This window comes from Hetaerina americana, unplaced genomic scaffold (genome assembly GCF_022747635.1).
Source record: "Hetaerina americana unplaced genomic scaffold, ioHetAmer1.1.p SCAF_12, whole genome shotgun sequence".
Lineage (NCBI taxonomy): Eukaryota > Metazoa > Arthropoda > Insecta > Odonata > Calopterygidae > Hetaerina > Hetaerina americana.
Window position 1 is genome coordinate 10,522,245 of NW_027286292.1, and position 26,254 is coordinate 10,548,498.

At 41.0% G+C, this 26,254-nt stretch overlaps 1 protein-coding gene across 1 annotated transcript in view; it reads left to right on the top strand.

The window, feature by feature from the left end:
- LOC139685679 (sialin) overlaps window positions 1-26,254 on the top strand; it is a 176,342-nt gene that overhangs the window by 119,348 nt on the left and 30,740 nt on the right. Inside the window, exon 4 of the mRNA XM_071582657.1 lies at window positions 13,541-13,789. Coding sequence (XP_071438758.1) covers window positions 13,541-13,789 — 249 coding nt within the window. The remainder of the gene's footprint in view (window positions 1-13,540; window positions 13,790-26,254) is intronic.

Consider the following 26,254-nt stretch of genomic DNA (forward strand, 5'->3'; position numbering starts at 1 on the left):
ATATATATATATATATATATATATATATATTTTTTTTAAGGTAATCTCCCGGTTAAGGTAGGTTTTTCGATGGACACAACTACCAAACAAATATTTTGTGACTACTAACAAAACACAACCCTAAATTCTACTCTACATCAGGTCCCTCTTCATCTCTGAGTACTTTCTTCCTCCCTTCATCCCGTCCAACATCCCTATCCTGTTCCTTCCCTTTCCTCTTTTGCCCAACATTCTACCCTCTATCACAGTCTTCAACATCCCACTGCCGGTCAACACCCCCTTCATCCACTTTTCCTGCCTCCATAGGATTGCTCCCAACAAACCCCTCTCTTCGCCCACCATACCAAGTACTTCCTCATTTGTTTTCTTCTCTGTCCATTTCACCTTCTCCATTCTTCTCCACACCCACATTTCAAAAGCCTCCAGTCTACGTCTATCCTCCTGCTTCAATGACCACGTTTCCGCGCCGTACATAGCTACGCTCCATATCAAAGTTTTTACGAGTCTTTTCTTAACATCCTTACTCAAAGTCCCCGTCATCAACTCCCTCCTCCTCGTGAAAGCCTCTTTGCCTAGCGCAATTCTTCTCCTTACGTCCCTACTACTTTGACCGTGTTGGTCCAAAACACTACCGAGATACGTAAACTGTTCTACCTGCTCTAGTTTTTGCCCTCCTATTTTAATGTTAAATTTGGCCTTTTTCTTTCTAGAAAATCGCATAACCTTTGTTTTATTAATGTTGATTCTCATCCCATACCTGTCACACTGAATTTCCAATTCACTCAGCAATGCTTGCAGCCCCTTGGCTGACTGACAAACTAAAGCTTGGTCATCAGCAAACCGAACTGATTTTACGAATTCCCCGCCCACTTTCATTCCTACCTCTAGTTCTTCCCATGCCTCTTTGATCATTTCCTCTGCATACAGGTTGAACAGCAACGGTGATAATGGGCAACCCTGCCTTACACCCCTTCCTAACACTGCCCATCCTGACTCCCCGTTTCCCACCCGCACCTGAGCAGTCTGAGACATGTACAGGTTGCGGATTAGCCTCCTTTCCCTCCAATATATTCCTATTTTCTGCAATATACTCATTAGTTTTTCCCAATTCACTCTATCAAACGCTTTTTCGAAATCTACGAAACAGGCAAATACCTCCTGGTTGTGTTCTATATTCCTCTCGATTAATAATCTCATTACTGCAATGGCATCACGCGTACCTCTCCCCTTCCTAAACCCAAACTGATCATCCCCTAAGTAATCATTTGCCCTACTCTCTATCCGTTTGTTTATGATCCTGAGAACAACTTTAGCTGCGTGGGATATCAAACTAATTGTCCTATAGTCCTCACATGACGTGGCCTTTACCTTTTTCGGAATCGGAACTAAAACTGCTCTCACAAAGTCTTCCGGCCAGATTCCCTCCTCATAAATGCTACGGATCAGCCCATATAGCCTCTTCCTCCCACATTTTCCTAAACATTTTAAAAGTTCCACGGGAATGTTATCTACCCCCACGGCCTTATTTAGTTTCATCTCCCTTAATGCCCTTTCTATATCATTGTCTAGTATGCCTGGACCTAAGCTGTCTTCCTCTACGTCATTTTCTTTTTCAATGTCTAACTGTGTTGGTCTGAGTTCTTTACTATACAGTTCTTCTATATACTCCTTCCATCTCTCTTGGATCTTTCCTGCGTCAACTATTACCTTACCCGCCTTATCTCTAACTATTAGCATAGCTCTTCCTTTCTTACTTCCCGATAACGATTTAACTTTCCTGTACAGCGCACCGATTTCGCCCTTCCTCTGGAGACTTTCCATATCCTCGCACTGCGTCTTCCACCATGCGTCTTTTGCCTTATTTGTTGCCCGCCTCAATTTATTGTTCAATTCTTTGTACTTCATTTTGCCTAATTCTGTATTTATATTCTTCCATTTTCGCCGCTCATCCATCTTTGTAATCATCTCATCCGTGATCCATGGTTTCCTAGTCCTTTTAGCGTTAACGGTTCCAATAGTGTCTTTTGCGGCTTTAGACAACCCTTTTTTGATCATTTCCCATTTTTCCTCGATAGTAATAAGCCCTTTACCATCCTCCATTATTTTCTCTACCGCCTGTTTGTATTCCTTCCTTTTCAACCCATTTAATGCTTCTACGTTCCATTTTCTAACTCGCCGCCCCTGCCTTATCTTTTTGAAACGTACGCTACATTTCATAACAACTAAATTGTGGTCTGAGTCCGCATCCGCTCCCGGAAAGCTGTGGGAATTTATCACACTATTCCTAAACCTGTGTCTAACCAGGATATAATCTAGCTGATATCTTCCTGAGTCACCTGGCATTTTCCATGTATACCTGCGTCTTTTGTGGTGTCTAAACCAAGTGTTGGTGATGACTAACCCCTGTCTCCTGCAGAACTCAATTGCTTTCTCCCCGCGGTCATTCCTCGTGCCTAAACCGTAGTCCCCAACCTCATCACCATCTCTTCCTTCGCCTACCTTCGCATTCCAATCCCCCATCACTATCAAATGTTTCCCTGCTGGAACACACGCGATCATGTCCTCTAACTGCTCGTATATCTTATCGACCTCTTCTTCCTTATGGTTGCTCGGTGGCATGTATACCTGAATAATAACTAAGTTCGTCGGTTCTGCTTTTATCTCCACTAGTAGTATTCTATCCGTTACCTGCTCTATGTTGACTACGCTTCTTCCTACCTCTTCATTTCATACTATGGCAACCCCTCGTTGGCTCTCGTCCCCACCGCTGTATATTATTCTATACTTATCACTCCAGTAATCCCCGCTATCTTTCCATCTCACCTCGCATAGACCTAAAATATCTATATTTCCCCTTTCCATCTCTCGCTTAACATTCTCCAATTTCCCTGTCCTCATCATTTTCCTAACATTCCACGTTCCTATTCTAACTAATTTTGTCTTCTTCTCCTGCGTCTTCTGTCCTGCTGCTGCTGGTTTTCCCTTGCAAGGGTTTCGTGGGATGACGACCGCGGAAGCCTTGCCTCCCCCGCTGCCGGGCACGACACACGGCCGATTGGGCCGAGCCCCGTGGTTGCCAGGACTCAAAATATCTCTATTATCCATCATATTTTTCTAGGGAATGATAATTGAGGTGGTTTCCCGTTGCCTTCCTCAATAGTGTTTTTAACGTGACACCATCACTTACTGGCCGCCCCACTGGGGTCAGACGCCATTGCAGCCGCCTCACTGAGGAACAGACGCTGCGTGGACTACCTTTCGTCTGGCTCCTAACCTTCGACCTATCTGGCATGGGTGACCCTACCAGGAGCAATTATTATCACTCCCGCCAGCACAGCTCTAGGGGTCATCGGAACGCACAAGCCCTTCCACCACGTCAAGGTTGTAGTCCGGGGAGGGATATATATATATATATATATATATATATATATATATATATATATATATATATATATGTATATATATATATATACATATGTATATATATACACACACATACATATATACATAGATGCATATATATATATATATATATATATATATATATATATATATGTACGAGGGTCATCCGGAAAGTAGTACCCGTTCGTGAAATAAAGACACAAAAGTAAATATTAACAAACATAAAAAATTTTATTTGAAAGAGGATACTTTAAACTACTTCTCAACATAATCTCCAAGCAAATTAAGGCATTTGTCATAACGTGTGACAAGTTTCTGTATTCCTGCTGCATAGTCCTTCGCCGCCAGCTCATTGAGATACAGGGTCACTCCTTCTTTAAGTTCTTCATCGCTGTCAAATCTTTTTCCTGCCAAAAAGTCTTTAAGCTTTGTAAAGAGATGAAAATCTGAAGGGGCCAAGTCCGGGCTTTACGGTGGATGGTCGAAAGTTTCCCATTTGAATTGCTGCAAAAGTTTTTGTGTTATCCCAGCTGCATGAGGCCTGGCATTGTCATGAACGAGAATGACACCAGTAGACAATAGACCTCGCCGCCGATTTTGTATTGCCCGCCGTAATTTCTTTAATGTTTCACAATACGCATTGGCATTAATAGTGTCTCCATGGGCCATAAAATCAATAAGCAATACACCTCGTCGATCCCAGAAAATGGTTGCCATGAGTTTCCTGGTGGACAGAACTGTCTTGAATTTTTTTGGTTTGTTTGGTGAATGAGCATGATGCCACTCCATTGACTGTCGTTTACTCTCGGGTGATGCATAACAAACCCATGTTTCGTCACCAGTAATTATGCGAGTCAAGAAAGAGTCTCCTTCATCAGAATAACGTCCCAAAAACGTCAGTGCTGCAGCCATACGCTTGGTTTTGTGCTCATCTGTAAGCTTGCGAGGGACCCATCTTGCACAAATTTTTGCATAATGCAGATGGTGTTTAACAATTTCATGAACAATTGTTCGAGAAACATTGGGAAAATGCTCACAGATGTCATCAATTGTGACGCGCCGATCGTTCCTCACGAATTCGTCAACTGAGCTCACCAGTTGGTCTGTAATGACAGACGGTCTCCCCGAACGCTCATCGTCGTGTGTGTTCCCCCTCCCCATGTTGAAGTTGCGACACCACCGCCGAACAGACGACTCGTCCATTACATTGTCTCCATACACCTCCTTTAATTGGCGATGAATATCACATGGGCGAACGTTTCTTGCATTGAGGAATTTAATCACTGCCCTCACTTCACAACTGGCGGCGTTCTCAATTTTTTTAAACATTGTAAACAATCACAGAAACAACACAGGCAATGCTAGCGTCACGCAACTTGGCTCAGAGAAGGCAGACAAGCCACTGAAGCTATCTGACCTCGTCCAGCGGCTACTCGCGTCGTCAGCACTTCATGCGGCACGAACGGGTACTACTTTCCGGATGACCCTCGTGTATATATATATATATATATATATATATACATAGATGCATATATATATGTATATATATATAGACACACATATATATATACATATCCGTTATATTATCTATCTCTCTGATTATACGTACGTGATCTCATCTATCGTAGTCAGTCGGGGCCTGTAAAACGTCTTTTACATTTTCGGATAAGGGACTTGCCTCAAATTAAAACTGTAAATTTAACCTGTATGTAAACATACAACAACTAGAGTTTCCCAACCTAATTCCTCCAATTTTACTTTGATACTGCTACGATGTTCATAGCAACTAGTCACAAACCTATCTGCTCTGCTCCACAAACCTTGCACTCGATTAGTTCAAAAATTAAGCCTGCCTCGTGGGATTTTAGGGTTTCTACGTTTGTTATACGAGTTTTAGGTATCCTGTATGTTTTCCAGTGAATTACTCTTACTCCATACATTCATCGAAACACATTTCTTCAGATTTGATTCTAGCTCCCATGCCTTGCACCACTTTTAAATCACATTTCGGTCATTAGATAATGATGCTCTATCTTCTTGACTGGATAGGTCCCAATAGATATATCAATGCTTCTTCAGCTAAGAGACAAAGGCATGATTATCCGGGGTCAAATTGCCTCATAGAGTGCCGCGGAGACAGTTGACTGTGCATTCAGAGGTTTTGAGGTGGATCTGCTGTTTCTAATAATTTGATTAAGCATCGCGGAGAATCTGGTTGATCTTTTGGGTTCTGAAAATAATGTAGCGAAGAGAAATATTTTTGTTCGGAGCGTGTGTGGGGCATGGAGAGAATTTCGAATATGAGGGAGGTGGTAGCTGATGTAGCAAAGATATAATTTTTTTGACAGTTTTAATTTGAAGTCGTTGTGAGTGAAGTGATTGAATAATATATTTATGGTTCTTTGCGTTTATAATTCTGATTTGGGGCTTAATTGCCGTAGGCTAGGAAAACTATGTATTTAGCCATCTGCAATGAAGTGACCGAGCTGCGATGCATAGTATACGTTAATTTAGTCGATCGGGTATCCGTTACCCCATTATATATTTATTAAATCAAATCCAAAAGAGTAGTAAACATTACATTAGGTACATAAAAAGAATGCTGGATAGTAGAATCCTGTAAGCATTGGTCGTATCTGTCTAATGCAAAATGATATTTTCGTGCTAGGGAAATTCCATTTCGAAAGTTTTGCCCCGATATGATTATTATTGGTGATAAAGTCGGTTGTGAGCGAGGCGAGGATTGGTTTACGCGCCGCACGAGATTCCGCTCTTCAGAGGCAGAGAACTAGAGCGATAAGAATTCCCCGAAGTTTCCAGCTCCTCCGCGACGAGAACATTCCCTTAACTGGACGAGATAAATTTCGTCCTGAGACCTTTACATCGCCTTCCTATGCGATAACAAGACGTTCTGAAAGCAAATAAACACGAGTGCACATACCACACGGCCAGCCGTCATTCGAATACGTTCTAATTAAGATCGAAATTTGATAATCGTATAGCTTATGTTTGTGATATCACGTGGAGGGGGCCAGGTTCATTAAATCCATTAATCTTTTACTCTTTGCTGATGGTATACGCAATCAATATTTAATCAAGATCATTACAATGGTCAGATAAAATATCATGAGCCTCAGTAACTTCCACAGTTCGGGGAAGACAACTCTTATAATGCGTGCTGAGTTTGGGTGATCTGAAATGATGCTAGAAAGCAAATCCCGGAATGAGTAACTGTGTATGGAGTAAAAGAGAAGACCTCACGCCTTATTTGGCTACGGATAAAAATGAAGACCAGGCAGGAGACTAGCCTCTTTTGAGGATTGTATGAAAATGTGAAACCTCAAAATAGATTTTAAAAACAAAACTAAGAAATGGTCTACAGTTGATGTATGGAAGACCATCTCCAAGTAGGGGTGATAAAAGATACTCAAGTGGAAGTATTTTAATATTCAGGCAGCCAGATCTTTAATGAAGCAAGAAAGATGATGCAAGGGGGATCAAGAAGCAAGAGAGATAGATAGATACCTGTATAAGTGGATTAGAATGGCGAAGAAAGCACCTACTAACGGTAAATAGTAAGATCCCATGAACAAGGAAGAAGCTCATAAGGAAGTGTGTAGTATTTTTGCGTAGACTTATATTTTATAGAATTTAGTGTAAGTTTATATGGACTTCCCACGGCTGTGAGACACATACGTTATTGTCATCCGAAAGAAGAGAATTAATAAATAGCGGTGGAAAGGCAGTAGAAGGGAATAAAGATGAATTTAAATGTACAGGCAAAGTAATTAAGGAACAATCCGAGGCAATCCGCTAAATTCCTCAGAAAATTGTTACGATAAGAAGGCCAGCATGACGGAGGAGTAATTAGGCTGGGAGTCACTTGAAACGCGATGAGATCAAGCGAGACTATTAGCAACGTTCAGAACACCGAAGTTTCATTATGACCCAAGGGAATTATTATGGCCCAACATAATATGAGCGGGTTAGTTAAGATAAGGTGTATAAACTCCAGTGCAGATATATAATATTATAGATACTTAGATATTCATATTCGGTCTTTTCTCTGGCGATCAGGAATCACAATAGTAAAAAATCGAAATCAATATTGTTACAAGCGGGACCCTGATTAAACGGAGCGAAGGCATCTCGTGCCTTCGTAGATGCATGGGATTGTGTATATTAATTGCTTGTGTGTGTATTTCCATGTGTTTAAGTAAAAATAATTTTTGCAAGAATTATACGTCTGTGTGGTTGTGAATTAGCATGTTTTTTGTTTGGAATTGCATGTATTTGCACTATTTTTACAGTCCGAGTACCCCCACCACACGCCCTTGTGGCGGCTTGCGGGGCATTGAGTAGATGTAGAATAAGTGCTTTGACGAGTGAGTTGGGCGAGAAGCCTATGGGAAATGCTTACTAGAAGAAGAAAGATCAAACTAATTGGACGCATCTTGAGGCACGAAAGTATACTGAAGGCCATAATCGAAGGAAGCCTATAGGGAGGATATTTCAGGTCCAGGTAAATTACGATAAACGGGTAATGAGAGACATAAAGCGGTGAGAAATATGAGGGAATTAAAGGATTTTGGGGGGGGGGGCATGATACAAATGTAGAGAAAGTCATCTATTCCTTGAACCGAATTGTGAGATTATTTGTGTTGAGATCCAAGTGGAACGTCATGACAGCAGTTGAGGGAAATTGTTCATCGGTTGCTCTCGCCTAATAGCAGTTTGACAGTCCTCGAAGCGTTCTTCGATTCTGTCCTCTCTAGGTTCGCCCATTGGGGAACGTGATTATATCTGTGGACTTATATATGTCCATTAGTGAACTTAACGCACTACAGGTCGTACCGTTGCTCCCATTGACGATTATTTCATCGAGCACTTTATTGAGGGGTTTTGGCTTGAACAGTGTAACATCCACAAGAAATCTGGCAACGCCTGATACGTTACTCTCCACCCTCGCAACTTTCCGGGTCAGGACGACCGACTACAAATCGCTTGAGTGTTCCCTTACCGTTACCCCCGCTCTCTTGTCTTTCACCACCCAGGAACAAAACCGACAGACCCGCGATAAACCATACCATCCCCCTCCTCCCTTGGTCCCTCCTGGAGTTCGGCAGGCCGGAGGAAGGCTTGGAGAGAGAGGTCTTTTGTGATCTCCTGAGCAAATTGTGTCCCTTGGCGATGTATTTCGAAGCAGAGACCCCTCTTACATTCCCAGAAAACTACTCAGGCTATGTAAACGAACTCGGGGTTTGGAAATTTTGAAGGCAAACCTAATCCTCTCACCCGAGCATCGTTCGTGGGGCTTCAGCGACATACGTGCTTTCTCCTTCGTTGTGAATACAAAAACTATAGCTGTATCCAAAATCATCAGTTAGGCATCTAAATCGCTCATCTTTAGGGATCTTGAAGGGTGTCCACAATCGTTAGGCAGCAAGTGGGCGCAAAATAGGCACCTATTTCTACCCCTGGCTTTGGGATAGAATAGCAGAAGAACAATCGCCATAGCGGGAATGTATTGTATTTGTGGATCATTGAGACATCGGTTTTTCTTTGAGGGAGTATACTCATTATTATTCAAGGAGAACTGAAAAAACTGAGGGCTTTATGAAGGCGAGATGGGAATAAGTGGAGCTTTTCTCAGTCAAGAGAAATTTGGCTACTTCCGCATGAATGTAATTTTAATTCTTGTAATAGCTTTATTTTATCAAGTTACTGTTTACAGATATTTGAAATGTAGAATTTGGTATATATTTCTTGGTCTGGTGTTTAATTTCATAACCAAGAACATTGCTTTTCTATGTAATTTTGTTCGCTCTTATTCGCGCATATTTTCCCGGGATACCCCTGTCATTGTATCCATGTCTCGTTCGTGTGCTTGAAAAATTTTTGATGATGAATGATTTTGAAAAATAAGACTTAGCAAAAGACAAGAGTTTTTAACTATAAATTTTGCGCCAGATTTTGGTTTTGTGCCGAATTACCTGCTATTCCGTGAATATAAACAATAGGGATAATAATCTTCGAGAGCATCATTCATGATCGCCTTCTCCACTTTATCTACAAAATTCTCTGCAAGCCACCGAGGTTTGTTTAAAAATCACGCAAATATATTAGTTTTAGGACGTAGAGGGGAAAGTGGTAGTCCAGTGGGCAAGAAGCTGGACTACGGACCGATGATCCCGGGTTCGGTTCTTTGGGCCGCCTTAGGGCACATTCAGCCTCACCCAAGCTGTGTGATTTTTCGGAAATCAGATTCATCTAGCTAGCTCCCAAACTCGAGTGTGCGAATTTCACGCGCCGTTGGGCTTAGATATGATGAACTTGGAAACTCGTTGAATATTTAAGTGCAACGTCAGAAAAGAATTAAGATTTGATGTTTTGTAAAGAATGCATGTTAAAAAACGCTAAATTGTAGCAATTTTGCGCAAAAGGAAAACTCGTAATAAACGCGCGTTTCAATTCAGAATCATTTCACGTAAAAGAAGTTTATGTCAATTAAAATGCGCGTCTTTCATCGAAACATATTGTTTTATGGAAAATGGCGAATTTTCTGCTTTTTAAGCATCAGAATAGTTAAGCAATGCATTCATACATTTATTATTGTACATCATGGGGATATTGGCAGCCAGCCCGATAGATGTGCATTGGCTAATGGCCTTGACGCTCTTCAGGAATGGTGCAGGGAATGTCATTTAAAATTAAAACTTAAAATATGTTTTCTTCTGAACTACAGGAAACCAAGGTCCTCTCCCCAAATTCCAGACGGCGTTAATAGCAGTAAGCCACCGAATGTAGAATGTATAAAATATTTGGCATAACGCCTACCTTCGATCTCTCATGGGGTGAACATGTTAGACAGATATGTGAAGAAAGTAACTGAAAATTAGCAATTGTCAAGAGGGGAATACGATGAGAAGGAGAAGGAGTTATGTCACTTCTCGCTTGTTATACCTCACCTAGAGTGTGCAGTCAGTATCTGGAATCCTCCTGGGCAGGTTTAGTAAAGGAATTAGACGCGTGCCGTGTAGGGCAGCGAGATTTGTCAAAGAAGTGTATGACACAGATAGAAGTGTGGCAAAACTGTTGAAAGTTTTAGGATGGGATCCCAAAGAAAAACGAAGTTAAGTTTTTTGACTGAATCTCCTAGGTTTCCTGCCTCCATTAAATACTTATGTAGCTCTAATTTTGTGTTATAGTGAATTCCCACCCTTTTACCGAGAATAAGTGAAATTTCAAGTGACTGTATCTAAAACGTAAATAAATTAAATTCACGGATAGCAGTATAACCAAAGGTTTGAGGCCTTTGAGACTGCTTAGAGGTCCAAGTTATGAGTAGTTTATATTGTGTATATATTTGTGGAGTAAAATGATGTTATAATATTATGTGTACATATTTCTCAAGTTTTTTGAATCAAGATAAAAAATCCCTTAAAATAATTTTCCTCGGCCTGATGTAAACAAAAATAGACAAAACTAAAGAGGAAGTGAATCAAATGATCCATTGCGTTGAAAAAAACACACTATCGACTGCTGTCATTATCATCAAAATATTCTATTTGATGTAAAACATATACTATCTCTCCTACTTTAAAAACATAGGTACTTCTGACAATTTTAAACAAATGCTGCCTCTAGTGCCAGCAGGAGATGATTAAGAAGATGTAGAATTGGCGTCGTGAGTAAAAGCAGAACGAAGTTAGAGTTTCCACCAAACTGCTAGTGCGAAACTCTTGGATGACTTTGAATCCTGGCTAGCTAGCCTTTAAATAAATCGCACTACAATGGTGTGATCATTATATACATTTTACAGCATACTGTGACAATAAATAATTATAATAATGTAGCATATAATTATGCAGGCATTAGTCACTTCGCGTGAAGCCGTTTCGACACCAAGCAAATCTACATCGTTATGCAAAAATTCGTGTACAACAACAACCATCGTTTTTTATATCTATAACATTTGAAGATTGAATGTCGAAGCAAAGGCAAATAGAAAGACGAATTCTCATGTTATTATTCTAAAGATTTCTTACGAGGGAATCAACAAAAACTCAACTGAAATATTTTGAAAAAAAATGAGAATGGAAGTTTCTGTGGAATTTGGTCAAATTTGAGGCAATTTTTTATTTTAATGCGTAATATGTAGACTAAATGGCACGGAATACAAGCTGGACCATTTATTTTAGAGTCAATTTGCTAAGTGACACCGCAAAAACAAAAGATTTTTTTTTTTATTTCGGGCCAGCTTTATCCGTAACTAGCCCATAGCACGCCCGTTGTCGTCCCATGGCGTCAGGAGAGGAATGTGTGGCGACGTCACCGCAGCGCCCGCAGATAGCCGTAGGCCGATAGGCACACTGCTCTTCCTCCCTACCAATAGCCTTATCTTCACGCCGATGATCCTCAGTCTCGCTCCTTGAACCAGCAGAGAAAACCGAAACATTGGTCGGCTTTTTTGCTTCCGAGTTTTCAGGGACCCCGGCCATAAATGAGGCCACGCTGCGTTTGATCATTTTCAGCATCTCAAAAATGTTGTTAATAGTAATAGATCACTGCCTATGGTCAGTGGATACTGACTGCCAGTAAACATGGAATCTAAGATAGGAAACATTCACTAGGCTTATTTCGCTGTGTAAAATAGACGCTTTTTTATATCTGAAATGGCATTTATTGTCGTGTGAAATTACATTAAACAAAAATTGAAGAAATGAGCTGGCAGGTGGTGGAGCCATGGTATGGAATGGTGAAGTAGAATCTTGGCAGATAGACGAAGTGCACCACGTTTGCAGAGGATTAGCGAAATTAAAAATTAAGAGGGGTGTAGAGGGAAAACATTGCTCTATTTTCCCTGTCAAGGTTGTACTTACTCTTCGTGCGCCAAAGTAGTTTCTCATCTAGCTGGACGCCAAGGGATTTAGCACCATGTGAAGCATTTTGCGTAAAAAAGTGGCGTGACTTTTTCCTTTCCTCTGGTGCGGGACAATTTGCCAGTTTGACTCTCTGCCGGGTTAATGGTGAGGTTCCCTGTGACAATTTATTCCTTCACACGAATTTAATTGATTCAAGTGAAAGTGTTTTCTATGATATTACCTTAAGTTCCACCATGAGTGATTAACAGTGGTTTTACGAATAGAATAATTATCCATTACTTTTCCGATGTTCGCTTATCAATCTTCAGAAAGAAATATAAGATTTTACTGACAATGGGAAATCCATTGTTAGTGGCAAAGAAATTGCTTTAAGCCTAGGCATTAATCTACATGCGTTAAAAAGATTAAACAAGAAAACTTAAATAGAATTACAGCAGACCCAATTGTCTCTTTAAAGTCTATGGAAATATGCGTAAATAAATATGACATCATAAATAGCTCGTCATATTTTGTGATGCATGAAAAATATGATTCAAATTAAATCCAGCTTCCCTCGTCGAGTCCTTATTACTATTCAAAGCGACAATGGTTGATTCGTTGTCTTTTATTTACACCACACATAAGATGAATCGCGGATTATTATTTCCATCGTACTTCTTTTTCTCTCTACGGTGACACTTTGAAATGCTTCAATATGAAATGAATAACATGAAATTGAAATATTATATTTGTTTGTAATCTCTTAATTCTCTTCATATACGATCAGCCAGCTTAATATTTTTCTCCTGTTGTGTAGCAGCTGCATGGTTTCATTCTCCAATAACAGGTTACGTTCTTGGAGAAATAAATGTAATTTTGTTTTTTACTTAAGCGAGTGAGCAATTTGCTCTATATTAATAAGCACACATTGCCTATGTCGTTTTCTAAACGCAGTATTATAGAAAATCTTTGAGAAGTGAGAAAGCCTTCTCTTAACAGCCGCAAGCTTCGAAAGAAGGCGCTTTCGTAACAGTACTGAAAACAATGATATTCTTCAGGGTTGTGGTTAATTGTTGGGGAGGAATTTCCGCGCAAATTATAGTTCTTTCAAACGTTCACCTACATCACCATTCACCCCGCCGACTTGCACAGTTCAGTGCAATGGAGCTCGTGAATTAAAACCAATCGTTCGCCAGTTACGATTGTTTGATTTCCAACCCGCGCCACGTAGTGTCGTCGGTAGTTAACCAGTCGTGTTTTTTTATATCTCACAGGCAGCGGCACCGTCAGGGATGCGCTTCGACTGGGACGAGTACACACAGAATTTGATCCTGGGCTGCTTCTTCTGGGGCTACATCTGCACAGAGCTGCCTGGAGGTCGGCTGGCAGAGGTGGTGGGCGCCCGGCGGGTGTTCGGCTACAGTATGCTGTCCGCCTCCGCGCTCACGCTGCTCACGCCGCCCGTGGCGCAGCTCTCGCACGTCGCCCTCATCATCCTCCGTGTCATCCTTGGCTTCATGCTGGTACGTGGCCATCTATTCAAATAATGCTCGACCAGCATTATAATGATTACAATTACTTCAATCATTCCAGGCTCACTCATGTGAAATTTCATTTTAATTAAATAAGGCACTGTAATTTTACGCAGTAATACCATCGGGATCACTATAAAGTTATGTGAAATCAAATGTTGTTCAAAATTACAACAAAAAGTTGGAAACAAAAGTGAATTAATTCGAATTCCATTTAAAAGGAAGGCATACATTGCATTTTGAGGATGCTTTGAAATGTAGGTTTACCTGTTTGTGGAAATGAAAAGTACTATTGAGTCAAATACAAGGAGTACATTCTACGTTGCCCCATCGCCTTATGTTGCGTACATTTTACGCAATGTAGGATCATGTCTCACAAAATCATGCGACCAGCCGGCGGAAATTTCCAGATTTCTGCATGTCCGAGGAATATCACCCCGAATTTTCTTTTTTCTCGGTCCTTAATCCTATGTAAAACGTGTTTTGGTTTGGAGGAATCCATTGCTGATATATTTATGTATTGAAGTTCAGAATTATCTATTAACTTCTAAATCCATATTCGATCTCCTATCTCTCTCGTCCTACCCCAAAGATAAAGCACACTCGACCGAGTAATTAATCTCTGAACGTGGAAGATTTTACACATTCAAGTGCACGCTCATTAGACATTTTTGAAGCTTGGTTCATTTCTCTTTCCTTCTAAAATAAGAGTGAATTTCATATCATTTAAGGTTCATGGAGATAGAAACTTTACAGGCCCTCAGTGAACGAAACATAGTGTTGGTAAGAATGAGGAGAATGGAAAATAAACGATGTGATGCTACGGAGGCCTGAGAGAAAGTTACTGACAGAAATTCAAAGAAGATGAAAGAAATGGCTTCTTAGTAAAACATTTGGCAAAGGGATAGGAGATCTTAATATGCGAGGACTAAATGAGGGGAGAATTTTGGAAGAGTAAATTATTGGGAAGAAAAAGAACATTAAAACATTCACGTATATAGAAGACAAGAAGTGTTTAAAAAAAGTACACGTAAATAAAAAATTACTCATTTTGATAGAGGGCGTTATTATTTACTGTTGTATCACTTTGGGCTTCGAAGTGCAGCAGTACTTTGTACTAAGTCCATGACGTGTGAAATTCACACATCAGGGTAGCGGGGCCCGTTCCTTCCCTTGTTCCGGCTATGGTTTCCCGGGAAGATCTGGGTCCCGAAAAATAACACAACTTGGGTTAAGTTGAGAGTAATTAGAGGCGTCCCCGGGAATCGAACTCGAGCCTTCCGTCATCCCGGCGCCCTACACACTGCACTCTAGTGACATCCCACTGTCAAGCGTTTCTCGGTGGAGATCCCTTCTGATAAATTACTTTTGATTTCACAAAAAACCTTTCTTTGGAAATTTCTTGCATATACAAAGGAGTTTATTTATAAATACATTTTTTATTTATAGTTAGTAACGCGGAACATGTAAATCCAGTTTAGAAAACTAAGTTCGTCATTCTTGATCCAAATCATAACTAAAACTGGCTTAGTTTTCACATGAGATAACGTGAGGATGCTGATGTATTTGATTATCAGAATGAGATTTACGAATTTAGGAAATAATTTTCATGATTGTAATTCCCTGGAGAAGGTCAAAATCTACACACAATCACTTATGCGATAGACCACCACCATACCAAGACAGGTCATGCGGAACTAATGCTTTTGGTAGACGTTCTAGTTGCCTCTTTTCGCCAAATGACGTGTCTACCCATCCTCATAATTCATGGTTCAGTCGTCTTGGAAAGATATTTTTTGCCCCTGTAAAGAAGGCAAAAAATGGAGGCATGGAAATCTCGTCTTCATTTTAAATATATAATGGAAAGATTTTATTCATATCTTAATTCTCTCAATCCAAGCAGTTTGTGGATAAATGCACTGTATCTCAAAATAGACAATTGCGAAAATTAATGGCATCACTTTTTGACATAATACAGTACCTCTTTCATTCCTCAGCTAGCTATTGCTCCTCTGCATTGTGGCATCTCTCCCTTTTCATCTCCCTCGTGATATGCGCCACGGTGTTTTCTCAAATCTTCTCATCCATCTAAGCTCTCTATCTGGGCTTGGAGCTGATCAACTTAGCCACGTCATATTATTATCTAGGAATCATCTTCTAGAATCTCCGCTAGGGTGCGCACGGAAATTAGTGTCTTGTACGAGGGTCATCCGGAAAGTAGTACCCGTTCGTGCCGCATGAAGTGCTGACGACGCGAGTAGCCGCTGGACGAGGTCAGATAGCTTCAGTGGCTTGTCTGCCTTCTCTGAGCCAAGTTGCGTGACGCTAGCATTGCCTGTGTTGTTTCTGTGATTGTTTACAATGTTTAAAAAAATTGAGAACGCCGCCAGTTGTGAAGTGAGGGCAGTGATTAAATTCCTCAATGCAAGAAACGTTCGCCCATGTGATATTCATCGCCAATTAAAGGAGGTGTATGGAGACAATGTAATGGACGAGTCGTCTGTTCGGCGGTGGTGTCGCAACTTCAACATGGGGAGGGGGAACACACACGACGATGAGCGTTCGGGGAGACCGTCTGTCATTACAGACCAACTGGTGAGCTCAGTTGACGAATTCGTGAGGAACGATCGGCGCGTCACAATTGATGACATCTGTGAGCATTTTCCCAATGTTTCTCGAACAATTGTTCATGAAATTGTTAAACACCATCTGCATTATGCAAAAATTTGTGCAAGATGGGTCCCTCGCGTATCTCAATGAGCTGGCGGCGAAGGACTATGCAGCAGGAATACAGAAACTTGTCACACGTTACGACAAATGCCTTAATTTGCTTGGAGATTATGTTGAGAAGTAGTTTAAAGTATCCTCTTTCAAATAAAATTTTTTATGTTTGTTAATATTTACTTTTGTGTCTTTATTTCACGAACGGGTACTACTTTCCGGATGACCCTCGTATCATTTTGTACGTATAAATGATATTCGCCCCAAAATTACGAAGTGACGGACGGGAGCATTACATTCTTCAACATTTGGACGTCTTTGCCACCATTTAGATTCCTCACTATTCCACCCTTCAAAATACTCAAAAGGCCTTTAGAGCAACTCCATGCCATTGTGGGGTTATGGGGTACTCACAGGAATAATCAACCAGCCGCTCATCCTCTTTGGCGCAGGTGATCCTCGGCCTCTCTTGGCCCTCACTTTTTCCAGGAAATCGTCCGTCGTCCGCCAGGCCATTAGAAGATACATTTTTGAACGCGCAACACCGAAGTGCCGTGAAATCTTAATTTAGAAAGGTCAGCCTCTAGTCAGGTCAATCGGATGTCTTTTCGTGTGAGAACGGTGCGGCATAAAAAGTATGACTTAGGGTCACTAAGCATGTAAATAAAAAGCAAGACAGCTATACTGATAACTTAAAAGAATTCTTGACCAGTCAATTGACGTACAACTTAGTGAGCAGGTTAACCGGAGTAAAAACTTGAAGTGGTGCGGGTGTATAAGGTCTTGAACCACGGAATACATTTATTTTTCCCACTACCCCTCACCTTCGTGAAAGGAGGTATTCTTCGCTGAGAATATCGAACTATCTACCAAATACCTCGCAAATAAAAATTTCATTGAAAAATGAGTTTTAAGACACTCCTTCGACCCGTACGCCCTCAATCCAAATAACTCTTATTTTGATTTCGCGAGACAAGGATCTAGCGTCAGATACGTGGAAGTCATGAATGACCCCTCGAAACTCCAGATTCTCATTCTATTGCCATGCTAAACAGCATCCATTCTCCCTTTTCTTCGTTTTCCTGACTGGAGTTATTTCTATAACGATAGGTATATAAGTTTGGGTGGGCACACTCTGCCCCTCGATCGATTATGACTCCTCTCAGGATGAGTTTTTCGAAAGCCTGGCTCACTGAGATAATTGGTCCCGCTACCTTTTCATTGGATAATCAATGCATAAATGACTTGACTAACCCGGTGGAAAAGTATTTACCTCATTACGCTTTTTATATTTAGTTTAAAACCATGAATATTAACACTAGAATATCGGTGAACAGGTCTGACATTGATATGGAGCTGTCACAGTGAATGAGTTGTGTATGACTGAAATTTTACCAATGACTACGTTTACAAGAGAAAATTGGAAATTTTGCTACGCATAGCGAAGCCTGGAATGCAGAAAATAGTAAAGGCACAAATCAATGGGTTGCCATTTAATTAATATGTAACCGGAGTGTATGCGAATCGTTGATAATTCATGTTTTTTTTTGCATGCTCTATGGTAAGTGAATCCTCCCTGTAACTATACATTCTCCCATTAACTCCCTCCTATTCTCACATAAAGCTCGAAAGATAAATGCAGAAATGCTAATTCTTTGGTTTTTCCGTCTTGATACCATTAAATTAATCATAAATTTCCCATGTGGTATTTCCGTGATGTTTTACAGGGCTTTTAACAGATTAGCTCTATCAATCAAAGAGCCTCATATTACGTAGAGTAAAATACCAGTAATCAAGTGTTTCAGATCCTACCCAAATGAAATTTTAACGTTTTTCAAGGAATTATCAAAGTAAACATTTTTTTCCAGTAGAAGTTCTCATTTTGATAACTAATTGAATTAGCCGCCTTACGTTATTTTCTATGACCACGGCGTTACCACTAGAAAAATATTTTCCAATTTTCTGCGAGGATACCGCATTCAGACGCCAATGAGTTGGCCAATCTTTGGAGATAATTTTCACATTTCGAGTTTCAGGCTAAATTTTTACTCACTCCCTGCCTCAATTAAATCCTGAATTAATTTCCCCCCACATCCCTCCTTTGATATTACGTAATGTGTTCATTATGCACGCAAAATGTTGAAAACAGACTTCCCTTTACCCATCTGCTTGTAAACCTAGGTCAGTGTCAAGACCAAATGTTGGCATGAGTCGCGGCATTTCTAATGTGAACGGGATGAAATGAAAGTCGTCCTTCAATGAAATGAGTTGCGGAAGGCTGGAGGGAGGAACAATCGAGCGACGCTTCACGAGTGTTGCAGAGAAAAGCTGGAGTTAATGGAGTGCTCTAACTTGATCAAATAAATTTCTCCAGAAATATGCATTGGCATACACTTAAGGTTTACAAGTAAAACAAACTTTCTCTAAATCGTGCAACTTGAAGGGAATCTTGCTTTTCCTTTTCCCTCCCAGTTTGTCGGCATCTGAGCCGAGCCTGACTTTACGCCTCTATATTGCGGGGGCACATTACCCCAGCATACGAACAAGTGAAATGATGAGAACCAATGAAAATTAGGGTCCTATAAATTTTACATACACCTTTTTTGCATCTACTAAAAATTCAAGCGCGTGGTATTTAAACGTCAGATATTTCCCGGCTATTATTTGTAATTAATACAGTATTTAGATAGTAAATATATAATTACACATAACTGGACTAATTATATAGATAAAAGCAAAAGGGTCTGCCCTAAACTCTCAAAAGGTATTGTCAAGGACTTCCTGTATTTTTTTCGATTCATTTATTAATACTCTTCACAGTGAAAAGCTTTTACATCGAATTTTTAGAGTGTAAGCCTACCCAAACACTGAGAGGAGTAAAACCCACCTAGGTGTGAATCGAACCCGTAACATCTTGATTGGCAGTCTGAGAAGGTTCCCCGCCGCCACCGTGAAATGAACACTCAGGCCCAGGTAGCCTAAATTTATCAAAGACAGGTTTTTCACGGTCCCGTGCAATAATGACATGCGCGTTGGCCTCCACCAGTTTTGTTCCCTCCCTTCCTCTTCCTAACTTACCTAATATTCTCCATTCTATGGCGGCCTTCAGCATTCCGCCACCTCCCAATATCCCCTCCACCCTCATTTTCAGCCTTTTTTGGGGTCACTTAGCGGCTTCTTCTCTCCTCTCTAAATGTAAAGCTTCGTCGTTAGCTTTTCTCTCCACCTTATTTCCTTCTTTATTCCCTATTACAACATCTCCAAAGCTTCCAATATGCGTTTATACTCTTTCTTCAATAATCCGAGATTGCGGATCCATGAAACGCTACTCTCCCCATTAAAGTTAGGTATTTTGATGAGTGGGTGCCACGGTGGTCTTTTCGCTCCCTACCGTAACATTTTGGGTAATAATTTATTTTCGCAAGTAATCAGTAAACCTGCATGCAACTCTCACTTTTTTTCAAGCGCTCGAAGAAGTTTTGCAATAAGCATTTGCAAAGAGGAGAATAAAATTTCTCTTTAATGGAAAAATTAACCCATCACAATATGAGGGATCACGGACATTGACTTAAATAGTTATTCGCTGGAGAGGGAAGTAGTTTCTAAAGAATTGAATATGCTAGCCTTAGTTACACTTCATTGGGCAGCTGGTGATCAGGCAGAGCGGAGGAGGATTGGAAAAGAATACGGTGCCGACACTAAATCTTAATGGAAGGTGCCAAATGGTTCACGGCTTAGCGTCCCACGTGACGACGCATACATTCCGTTGGACCCTGTACTTTCATCGCCCACCACGAAGTATTCAAAACAAATACTCAAATAAAGTTTATAGCTCGTGAACCCCTTAGAAAGCAGGATCCCTTATTATAGGGGGCCACCTCGCCAATCCAGCCCTCACATGTATGCTGAGAATTTACGATTTCCATGTATATTCGAGTCTCAGGAGGTATTTTTTGCTTACTTTTTGAATTTGAGATTACATTTTGACGCAATCCCAGTCTCGAGTAAATCCCGAATTAATTTACCCACGCTCTCTTCCGTTGAACTTACGTAATCTGTTTACTCATATCCACGAAATATTGAAAAGCCCTCCCTCTTATGCATCTGCCCGTAAACGTGGGTCAGTGTCAAGACTAATGACGATAGGAGTCGCGACACTCGTCATGTGAACAGGAGGGAATGCATGTCGGCCTTCAATGAAGGGACAATCGACCGAAACTTCGCGGCTGCTATATACTATATTATGTCTACGAGGTATCTAACATGATCTATTCAATTCAGCGCGTGTAAGTTTATAATGGGTTTCGTAAATATCTCATCATCATAGCTTCCCCAGTACCCTTGTAGTAGCCTCTTTATTGGCCTTGAAAACTGCTATTATCCTTAATGACATTAGGAGCGATAGAGACAAGTTTTTCTTAGAGTGTTACCTCTTTAGTAATCTCTGTCTCGCTTGTGGTCCAGAATTCCTTTCATCCACCCTCATCGGAAATCCTGATGTCATGCACACCCTTGACATTCCCCCCTGACGGCAGCAAAGTTGCTCCTTTGCCCAGCTTTCGGGCGTGCGCCATCCCGCGCGTAGCCACGCGCTACGCCATTGGTGAAATGCGTGTGCCAAGTGCGAAGCTTCCCGCGTTCCGTTTGGCGGAAACATTTGCATAGGCGGGAAAGGTGGGAAGGGAGGGAGGGTTCGTAATTCGTTCCTACGTGGATGGGGAGACATTAGCTATTTTTACGCAAGAGCCGGACGAGTTTCATCACGTATTTCTCACAAGGTCGCCGAGTAGTTTTCAATGTCCGAGGTAGGTGGCGCTGGCCAGGGCTCCATCACCAATGTTCACTCCCTCGTTCGTTGGCGTCGCTGTTGTGTGTGTGGGGGGAGGGCGAGGATGGCTGGGAGGGGGAAGGGAAGAGACCCGCCCGCTTCAATTCCTTTCAATCCAGTCAACGCAAAAGACTCAGCGGCGTAAAAAAATTCCACCGCCTCCCCAACGACGAACTCGTCAATCATCGCCCGCTGGGGCCATGTGTATGTTCGAATCTAAGGGTCTCTTTCGTGGTGCATAATGTTATAACAGAATGGCGTTGCCAGTAATCTGGCCAGATTAAACGCTGCGCCGTTGATGACTGCCGTCTAGGCTTGTTCTATCAATGAAAAAATTATGAGGTTAGTATACAGACGCGAGTGGGTTACTGCGACTCCAGCGGGTTATATCAAAAGTTTCTGTTCTCCTACTAACTACTCATGCTGCAAGCCTAAGCCCAAGCAGGAGGAGTGTAGATAATACGGAAAGTTCAGTTTAACTAATTGAAAATATGTCAAACTCAGTTATACACTCTTAATAAATTAAAAACGGAATGATTCCAAAATGATAGTTGTAGAATATTTTTGTGAAAATAAACCGTTTATAACTGTACTGATTAATGCATTCGAAGGGGGTATACGACGCGGCCTTTTAATTGAAGGAGTTGAATTCTGAAATATATTTTAAATGTTTTCAACACATTGAACGCCAACTGTACTCGTCCACCAAATAATCCATGATAAATTATTAAAATAAATACAAACTCTCTCCTTGGATTTGACGTGCAGACATCGACTCACACTTACTTCAAATAAATATAACGTTCATGTCATAGCAGCGCTACCAGCCTTCTTTTTCAATTTTTATCGATCAATTTTTATTCATATTTTACTTATGTTTTGCCCGACGCTATGATTTGTGTATTTTTATTTGTCTTCTCATGAGATTCTACTCAATGTTTATAATGTCCCTTCTAATTCCTCCACTGTCTGCTGACATTTAATCTAAGATTTAGCAATCTTAGTACTACCCTTTACGAGTACTACACTTTACGAGTACTACACTTTACGAGTACTACACTTTACGAGTACTACACTTTTAAGTAATTTTTGTCAGGATTTCAATTATCACTTCTCCCATGTATTCGAGACCTCACGGGAGTGGCGTGGCGTATGGTCAAGAGTGCGATCTGACTAGAGGTATGCGCCCTTCAATGGCAGCGATGAAGACAAGGATCTGCAGAGGGGAAGGATTTGCTGCAGTAGAGGGAGGCTAAAGATTCATCACGCGAATCAAATAATGGAAGTGCAAGGAACTGTTAAAGAATGAAGAAACTGACGAGGAATAGACGAGAAATTCTAGCGGCTAAAAACCAATCCACGGGTTGATGATCACGGTGACATGGTAGTCTAGTCGGTAGAGCCTTCAGTGACTACCAACTGACGAACGGTAAGGAGAATGGCTATTTGTTTTCATTTCTGTTGAATTTATTATTTTAATTATTCTTCACACAGGTATCTCAAAAGCCCTCCATATACGTTTATCCTTTTGCGTTAATAACCAAGTTTCCGAACGATAGAAAGCTCTGTTCCATATCAAAGTTTTCAATGCTTTTTCCTCCAGATCCTTGTCATGAGCTCCCTTCTTTGTACAAAAGCTATATTCAACGAATTTTTTATTGGGGTCCTTATGACTTGCTCATATTCGTCTTAAACATAATTCAGCAATATATTTGAGCACAGATGGAAGAGAACGCAAAAATGATAGCTGGCACAGAAGCGCTCGAGAGCTGAAATAAAAAACAACATTAAAGAGTTGTCTGCTATGCCGTGGAAGGTAGAATGAAGATAGTCTCAGGAAAGAAACGATTTTCATGGAAGAAGTTGATAAAAACCCATCTTCGGCGTTAGCCTTCTTTTACAGAAGGCACCAAGTAGTCAGTCCCTCGTTTGACCTCCCTTCAGACGGAATTACTAACTCCATCTGAACGGCTCACCAAGCGCCAAAAAAGTAGAGGTCGTGGTAAGGGTGTCAAATTCGCCCCCGTTGGGATTCGCTCCCGGCCCCTTGTCAGAGAGAAGCCCTTCTCTCAGAGCGATTGGTTCCACGATGGACGCACGCATTTTCCCAATTGTATTCATTCAAAGTCATTCCATTTCATTTTTCTTTTACACTCGTGATTTGCAATTGCAATTGGATTAATTACTTGTTCCTTAACCCTTTGATTTTTGTACAATTATTATAAGCACCATTGACTGTGATTATAATCAACGGCTAACCGTTATTCATGAATGCATAATGCCAACCGTACCAAGACGCAGATTTTTCGGTCTTGGGTCAAATCAAAAGAGATATACTGACTAAATTTTTAGATACAGAAAACAGAATCCAATATTTCCGATAGCCAGTAATCAATAAGAAGGCCAGATGTTTTAGAGTTTTCGGATCGAAGAGAGGTTGGAGAAGATAAGTTGGGGAAAGAAGAATGCTGTGACAAATACTGAATTTCATGTGCTGGGGGAAGAGGCTGATGGATTCAGGAGACTCTATAAAGGGCGAATGGCGGAGTGCTCTAAGGTGCCATCATAGTTAAATAGGGCACCTCCTCGATTTCCGAGCGAACAAATTTTCGACGCGCATGACTTAATCGCCGTCTTGCACTCGATAGCACTCGATACGCTGACTTCAATGGAACCAACCGTAATTTAATAATTGGAAACGAGAAAGAGGTGGTCTTTCCTCCTCCCATGTTAAACACCATACCACTCATTGGACCCCTCCCACCCCTTACCATCGTTACGCTGCACTTGAATTTTATAAAAGTATGTCCAAGGAGAAACCTGTTGACTAATTCGGTATTTAGCCACGCCAAATGTGAAGAATATCGTTAAGCACGGAAATAAAATAGCCATGATTCATTTAGGGAATGATGAAGTCAATTTTTGTTCAAGGCGAGGACAAAATTTTATAAGATGAAGATTAGTAATGTAAAACTATGAAAAACGATTTAACAGCTAAATAATGTTAGTTGAATATTTTCTCCTTCCCCATCGTCCAGGGGACTCAAAAATATTCAATTAGTGGTCACTAATCCCCTGCGCTGGAGAGATGCCTGCCACCAATTTCTCATAAGATTCCATTTAGGATCATTTTGGGATACCATCATCCCCACCAGAGGGCACCCACCCATCCACGCCGCCGGGACCGAAGCCTCGAATCTTCTGTGGTGTTGCGAAATCAAGGATTTCGTTCACGTCATTGAGAATTTCGACTCGAGACTTTTGCGAGAGTCTTTAAATATTGGACGGTGGGATTTATTTCGCTTCTCCTGGAGTTAAAGCTCCGGAAAGTAATTGCATGTACGTGTCCTCGGAGTCCATTATTGGCGATAAGTTTACTTAATCTCCTCTCTCATCTTTCTTCTTCAGTTGATTCTGAAAGGAAATCAAATGCCTCAATTTCTCTTTTTAAACAATAAAATAATGTATTCGTTTAGTTTCAAGCCGAAGTTCGTAATGATTCATAACACGAATGAAGGAATGATCCGCTTGATGTCTTCGATTTCGAGAAATGGCATCCGTACTCACTGACGAATAATTCGAGTAACATAATTCAAGTGTCAAATCTTCTGGGTGCGGTAGAGCGGAAGATTCAGGGATCCAACCATTGGGTCACGATACAGTCCCTTCATTGCGAGCCCTTCATTTCGAGCAAAAAATCAAATTAATTCAGGAATTATTCTTGATTTCAAGGTATGTGCTTAAGAGGTGGGTCACCCTCCGCTCGGATTTCTCTCCTCCTCTCCGTTATCCCCCTTCCTCTCCCTTGTAGTAGTAGTTATTGGGGGAGGCGACCGACAGCTAAGGTCATTTTCGACTTTGGGGATAGGTGGATGATTTGGTATGGGTGCGCTATTCATGGAATGGAGGAAGTGTGGAGAGAAACCGAGCGTCTGTATTAGCCTACTCTTGACGAAAGGCGCCAAGGGGTCCACAGTTTAACGCGACGTAATTAAACGGCCCTCCGCAAAGCACCTCAAGTAGGAATCGGGATTCCACCGAAAAATCCTTCCACCCACGGCCCCCTGGCTAGATTGTGCTGCAAGAATAACGTATTCAACATCGGTCAATTTAAGCAAAGGAAGCATCCGCTTAGGAATCTAAAATCCAGAGAAATCTCCGATAACGATAAGTGTGTTCAGAAATACTCTGTCCGTTTCTATTCTTGCTGCAGCTCGTTTGTTTTATTCAAGAGTGAGTTTGATTTGGAATTCAAAGAAAACGTGCTGATGGCTGTAAATGTTTTATTTCTGTATTTTATATTATTTTGAACTTTAATGGTGAAACAGACACATATTTGGTTCTTATTCTTCATAATACATTCCTGTATTTCACGAATCTCACGTATTTTGATTTCCAAGATCACCAAGTCCTCATTTACTATTTACAATCTTGAACGCAAAGTTTACTAAATTTCATGTGAACTTTTTAAACATCTCCCTCTCTCTCACCCAGTAAATTCCTATTCCCCTGAGGGAGTCCATAAGTATGCTTCACGGTTTTATATTTAATTCTTTCTCTCGCTGATCTCACTTAGAGGAGGAAGCCAGCGTTTACGATATGCAATAGATCAAAATGGACTCCATTTCCTCTCCTTCGATGTACTTCGATGAAGAAACCATATTGGCCTCACCACTTGTGGGTAGGCAATCGAAGGATTCCGGTCCGCGTGATGAAATGAGCGCGCAGCAATTGAAGCGATTCCTTGGTATGTGGGAATCGTAATTCTATTGACCTGTGTGCGGTCTTACGCTCGCTTTGAACGGGAATGTGCATGTTGACCCAATCAGTCAATAGCAGCGCATCACGTCTCCTGTCAGCACCGCGTCAGAAAACTCGGAGATATCTCAAGGAGATCGTATGGTTTG